Below are 6,194 nucleotides of genomic sequence, written 5' to 3'. Positions count from 1 at the left end.
CACACACACACTCTCTCACACTCACACACACACACACACACACACACACACACGCACACTCTCTCCAGGAGCAGGACACCCTGGTCTAAATGGTTTTATAAAGAACCATAAAGAACATTTCTATTGTAAAACTCCTGCCAAATATTAAATGTTTAGCGACTGTTAAAATGAAGCATCATATTCAGTTTCTGTGTACATTTAAGCCCCGCCCACTTTGATTTGATTGGCATCTCGATCAATTTGACATTAATGAGGCAGAGCAGATTAACAAAGTAACATTTAAACATTTTTGTGATCCTAATAACAAACAAGGCATCAATATCAAATATTATGGGGGATTATTGTGGACTTGTGCCACTCATGGTGATTTCAGCTGTTTAGATGGTTATTGCTCTGATGTTGAACAGCTCTCTGCGATCAGAGCATTGCCAGGAAGTGACATCACTCTGGATGTGCACAATAAAACCGTCACTTCAGTCTCATGCTCGGTGTACTGGGACATTTAAAGATGGCACACGCACACTTTAGAACCCTAAGAAGCCCATTTCTATGCCTCTAAATGATCAAACTTTGCTCAATCTCCTCATGTCTTCTGTCTCTGATTGATAGTTTACAGTTTTTATCAGTAAAAGCTCTTTTAGTGTAATTGTACAAGCGTCCAGCTTCAGCTTCTCGTGTCTTTCTGCTGTGAATCTTGACTGATTTTGATCAAATAATCGTCAGAATAACTGCAGTAATATCTCCAGATGAACACTTACTGCACTGAAGCAGCTCAGCTTTGCTTGGTTCTCCATCAATCATGTTTTAGAGTCTCAAATCTGATCCTCAGGATCTTTTGAGGAGCGTTTGTTTCCAGAAGCTTTACTTTCACTGTTCCTCAGCGGAGGAATGATCTTCACAAGCCTCCAGAACATCTCACATCTTCTGAGGAGCCTTTATTTCTTCAGCTCTCAATCACTGCATTATATGTTTGGAGCATTTCAATCTCATTTTACTGAGACAGATTATTGGAGATATAGACTGATATTTAGATCATTTAATGTCAGTATCTGCTGCACTGTTATAAAGAACTCATCGATTTACATTACAAGCAGCAGAATTTACAAGCATAAAAAATATCAGCATCTGCACCAAATTCATATTTTGTTTTTTTCCTTCATATTCTCACAGTATCAGACTATATGAGCCATAAAAGCCTGATGGATCAAATATGATACATACAGTATGCAAATGTTTTTTAAAGATTGTCTAAAGGTAAATAAACTGTTGCATTAAAAAAAAATGTAAATAGACCATTGTTTCATATGTCAGGCTTTACAGGGTTAAATCTCGTCATGTCTCATGCACTAGTTTTCAGTGTTTAATTTCTGCATTTTACAGTGATAAAGCTGCCGTCTGCTCGTGTTAACACACTCAAACACACCCAAAAGCTCAGATACACACTCCGTTTCTCCTGCAGCGTTCGAGCTTCAAACGAACCGACTTGCTTTCAACAGCCTGTTTTATTCTGTACTGAAGGAGTCAGTCTGACTCTGTAATAGTGAGATACACTGTATACCGTGCTCCAGGAGTCTGAGAGAGAGACAGCTGCTGTTTGTCTGTGGCATGACGCTCGTCCCGCTCTCGCGGCGTGGCCGTATGGCTTCACAGAGGTGAGTTATATAATCCAGATCTACAGCGTTCTCACCTCAGAAAACATCCCTCCGTTTACGCAGCATCTCCATGAGATTCACAGCACAGAAACACACCCTAATCCATCAGTCAGAGCTTTTAAGTGCACTCAGCAAACCTTTTACGTTCAGCTGTTTTATTGTTCAGTGGCTACTAATGGCTTTTCTTCATTCTCTCGCTCTGTATTGTTCATATTGTCGTGTCTGTCTGTGTTTTAGGCCACTTCCTCTTGACAGTTGTGGCTTCAAGCTGTTTTCTTACTTAGTGCATGTACGTCTGTGACCGCACTGACACACAACGCTCACTTTTAGTCCCAAAATGCACTCTCAAGTTCAACTCTGTCCACCTTTAAACCTGGATAATCTTGCATACGCACTAATTAGTCTCACATACACCAATTAGACACACACTAAGAGGATTGCATCAGAAATCATGATTGCATGAACCGAAACAGAAATGCAGTAATTGCTTTTTAAACAGGTTTTAAATCAGTGAGTGTTGCTGAAACAAAACAACGTTTGAAAGCAGAATTACATCAGCGTTTACGGTACGATTGATTTCATGCTGTTCTGAAATGTGTTAGAACCAGTGTAGTTATTGTTCACTGAAACTATTACAAATCATCTTTAAATTAATCAAGCTGAAATAAAATAAATACAAAATATCAGATGACAAAAATGAATTGAAGCTGTGAAAAAAATGTACAGTAGTCAAGTTACTAAAATAAAAAAAATTAAAATGTAAATAAAGCTGAAATAAAATATAAAGTATTACTTGGAAAAACCTGAAAATACGTTGAAGATTACTAAAATAAGAAAACTGAAACTAAAACTATTGGAAATCATTTTTGGTAATTTAAATAAAACTGAAATAAAAATAAAATGTTATATATTGCATGGAAATTATAAATTAGAAGATTGAAATAAGTTTCCATGAAATCAGTTTAAGTTTGTAATTTTAGTATTTAGTATTATTTAAGCATCATTTCAGTTATTTCAGTTTCTAATTTTTTAGTTTTTCATGTAATGATTTGTATTTTGTTTCATTTAAATTTTTTCAATTACTAAAAAATGATTGTTAGTAGTTGTAATTTTAGTACTTATATATATATATATATATATAAAATTGAAGTAAAAGTACTAAAATTACGAACTTAAACTGAAATAAAAAATAAAACGATATAGAAATGTTTAAAAATAAATAAAATGGCAAAAGCACATAAAATTACTCAAATTAAAATGGAAACTAAAAAGAGCAAATCTAATTTAAAAACAAAAGTGAAATATTAATAAATGCAATAAGAATAATAATAATAATGCTGTGTGCTGCATCTTCAGTGAACTATGCACCAAGTTTCTTTCTAATCTCTCTAATGTTTCTCTCCTCAGATCTCATCATCTGCCTACATTTCCCAGAGTTCCCTGTCAGAGCAGGGGAAGCAGCAGTGGGCGGAGCCTCCCAAGCCGTTGCCAGGTCAACGACCCCTGCAGACGCTGCAGCTGTGGGATCAGTACTGCGATCCCGGAACCGGACGCTGTTACTACGTCAACACCGTTACCGAGGAGCGCTCGTGGAAACCTCCGCGCAGAGCCCGCGAGAGCCCCGCCCACCAAAACAAGGTGAGCGACCAATCAGATCCCCGGAACCAGCGACCGTGGACCAATCAGAGACGGCCAATCACGCGTCAGTTGTGTGTGAGTTATTTTGAGGGGACAGCAAATGTACACTGTTATACAAGCTGTACACTCACTACTTTACATTGTAGCAAAGTGTCATCTCTTCAGTGTTGTCACATGAAAAGATATAATAAAATATTTACAAAAATGTGAGGGGTGTACTCACTTCTGTGAGATACTGTATCTAACTATCTATCTATCTATCTATATATCTATCTATCTATCATAAATATGTTGTCTGTCTATCTATCTATCATAAATATTTTATGTTTATCTATCTATCTATCATAAATATGTCTATCTATCTATCATAATTATATTAATTATTATATTATATGTGGTAAATTCATGTTCCAGTTTCACTTAATTCTACTATATTTCCAGCTAAAATAAATTAACTTTGGTTTTTTTTACAAAAACAATGTTTACACTAACAAAGTATTTAGTGGTATATTTATTAAGACAGAGTAATTACTTTAATAATTTAGTGTTTTTAAGCATTTTTACATTTATTTCAAACTATCAACTATAAGAATGTGGTAACTATTTTCAGATTTGGTGCATATTTTTTGTTTGTGTTGTTATTTTAATAAACAGTTTCCATTTCCATTTAGACCATCAGTCATCAAAGTTCCTAATGCTCAAAGACCTTTAATTTCACTTTGTGTTTTGCTAAGATCCGCCTCACTCGCAGATCATTCAAGCCAGTCAAAGATTGATTGAACAGAAAGAGGTGAAATGTAAAAATGAAGGATGCATTGCTTCTGTCTTTGCGTTTCCTCGTGTCTGTGCTGTTGTTTTTGGGCGGTGAGCGTGTGATCCCGGACTAATCCGCAGCATATGGAGGAACCGGGGTTCAGTCTGTCCGTTAAGCTGCTTTTGACCACTGCTGCTGTAACTGAGTCTGCTAATTGAGTTGAGTGGTTGGAGGATAAACAAATTAAACCCAACATTATTGAGATGAAGTGAGGCGGATGTAATGCAACTGGACTGAATCTAATGTGATTGGACTGAATTGAGTGAAGCTAACCTGAAATCGTCCCGTGCAGAGCATGCAGCACATGGCATCATCTGAAGCCCTTAGCTCCGCCTCTGGTGTGTTAGGCGACGCCCATCGCAGAAACCCCGCCTTAGCAGGGGGCGTGGCACACGTCAGCCACTCCTACTCCATGTTCCTGCCCTCACAGGTGCAGAGAGCTTCTGCAAACGGCAAGGTGAGAGGAACTGCATATCAGGACTTTTACACGCATACACATACATCTATTCCCATTCATCTCAATGCCACATATTTCATGTGTGCTGGTCTTTTTAATAGCCTATTTTAATTTAATTTTTAATTTTTTTAATAAAATTAACATGCATGCATGCAAAAAAAAAGAATGGAAAGTAATTGCATCAGAAAACCAGCTAAACGTTGAACCAGAAAACACGTTATTCAAAAATAGCAGAGGAAAATACAATAGTATTTTTAATTGTTATTTACTTTCATTGCAATGATTATTTAAAGGGACAGCAACATAGAAGAAAGGCTGTAATGTAACAGAGGATGAGAAAAGGGTCATGGGAAACTAAATTATGATGTACATTATAACATATGTACACAGTATTACTGCAGATTATGTCGTCTTGATCATATTGTTGTATTTCATATCGTCTACAGTCAGATCACAGGCTGGTGGTGGAGCCTCCTTCATCTGACAGCTCACCAGACACTGAAGGAGTCACACCGGTGAGAAACACACAAACATATACAGAGCTAACATACTGCTGAAGAAACACTGTAAAATAAACTATATTAAATTTACAGTGTCTCTTCAGCAGTATTATATACAGGTGCATCTCAATAAATTAGAATGTTGTGGAAAAGTTCATTTATTTCAGTAATTCAACTCAAATTGTGAAACTCGTGTATTAAATAAATTCAATGCACACAGACTGAAGTAGTTTAAGTCTTTGGTTCTTTTAATTGTGATGATTTTGGCTCACATTTAACAAAAACCCACCAATTCACTATCTCAACAAATTAGAATACTTCATAAGACCAATAAAAAAAACATTTTTAGCGAATTGTTGGCCTTCTGGAAAGTATGTTCATTTACTGTACATGTACTCAATACTTGGTTGGGCCTCCTTTTGCATGAATTACTGCATCAGTGCGGCGTGGCATGGAGACAATCAGCCTGTGGCACTGTTGAGGTGGTATGGAAGCCCAGGTTGCTTTGATAGCGGCCTTCACGTCATCTGCATTGTTGGGTCTGGTGTCTATCTTCCTCTTGACAATACCCCATAGATTCTCCATGGGGTTCAGGTCTGGTGAGTTTGCTAGCCAGTCAAGCACACCAACACCATGGTCAATTAACCAACTTTTGGTGCTTTTGGCAGTGTGAAGGAAGCATGAAGTGCTCCAAAATTTCTTGGAAAACGGGAGCAGTGACGTTGGTTTTCAAAAAAACACAATGGACCAAGATACGGAGATACGGTATATATATATATATATATATATATATATATATATATATATATATATATATATATATATATATATCTGCTCTATTCAGCAGGGTAAATTCATGTTTAAACCGTTTAATCCTAACTAATTCTGATGATGTCATTCTAAACATGTTTACACCAAAAACTGAACACAAACACACTCGTGACACACACACACTCACACACACACACAATGACCGGTTGTGTCATGACAGGAACTGGAAAAGGCCGGTCTGCTCAACAAAACCAAGATAGCAGAAGGAGGCAGGAAACTGAGGTGAGCTTATCTACACACACACACACACACACACACACACACACTCTCACTCACTCACACACACACACACACACACTCCC

General features: G+C 37.1%; 2 protein-coding genes across 2 annotated transcripts in view; both read left to right on the top strand.

Moving 5' to 3' along the window:
* LOC107558148 (rho GTPase-activating protein 9-like) overlaps positions 1-3,961 on the top strand; it is a 7,641-nt gene extending 3,680 nt beyond the window's left edge. The window contains exons 2-3 of the mRNA XM_016241771.1: positions 3,060-3,354; positions 3,945-3,961. Of these exons, the coding sequence (XP_016097257.1) occupies positions 3,060-3,354; positions 3,945-3,961 (312 nt within the window). The remainder of the gene's footprint in view (positions 1-3,059; positions 3,355-3,944) is intronic.
* A 235-nt stretch (positions 3,962-4,196) lies between these two features.
* Positions 4,197-6,194, top strand: part of LOC107558164 (rho GTPase-activating protein 15-like) — a 21,270-nt gene continuing 19,272 nt past the window's right edge. Inside the window, exons 1-4 of the mRNA XM_016241786.1 lie at positions 4,197-4,262; positions 4,397-4,561; positions 5,008-5,076; positions 6,053-6,114. Coding sequence (XP_016097272.1) covers positions 4,400-4,561; positions 5,008-5,076; positions 6,053-6,114 — 293 coding nt within the window. The 5' untranslated portion in view covers positions 4,197-4,262; positions 4,397-4,399. The remainder of the gene's footprint in view (positions 4,263-4,396; positions 4,562-5,007; positions 5,077-6,052; positions 6,115-6,194) is intronic.

The sequence above is a fragment of the Sinocyclocheilus grahami genome, unplaced genomic scaffold (assembly GCF_001515645.1).
Source record: "Sinocyclocheilus grahami isolate Dianchi unplaced genomic scaffold, SAMN03320097.WGS_v1.1 scaffold633.1, whole genome shotgun sequence".
NCBI classification, from domain to species: domain Eukaryota; kingdom Metazoa; phylum Chordata; class Actinopteri; order Cypriniformes; family Cyprinidae; genus Sinocyclocheilus; species Sinocyclocheilus grahami.
The sequence above is the reverse complement of the archived record's forward strand: the minus strand, read 5'-3'. Positions and strand labels throughout refer to the sequence as shown.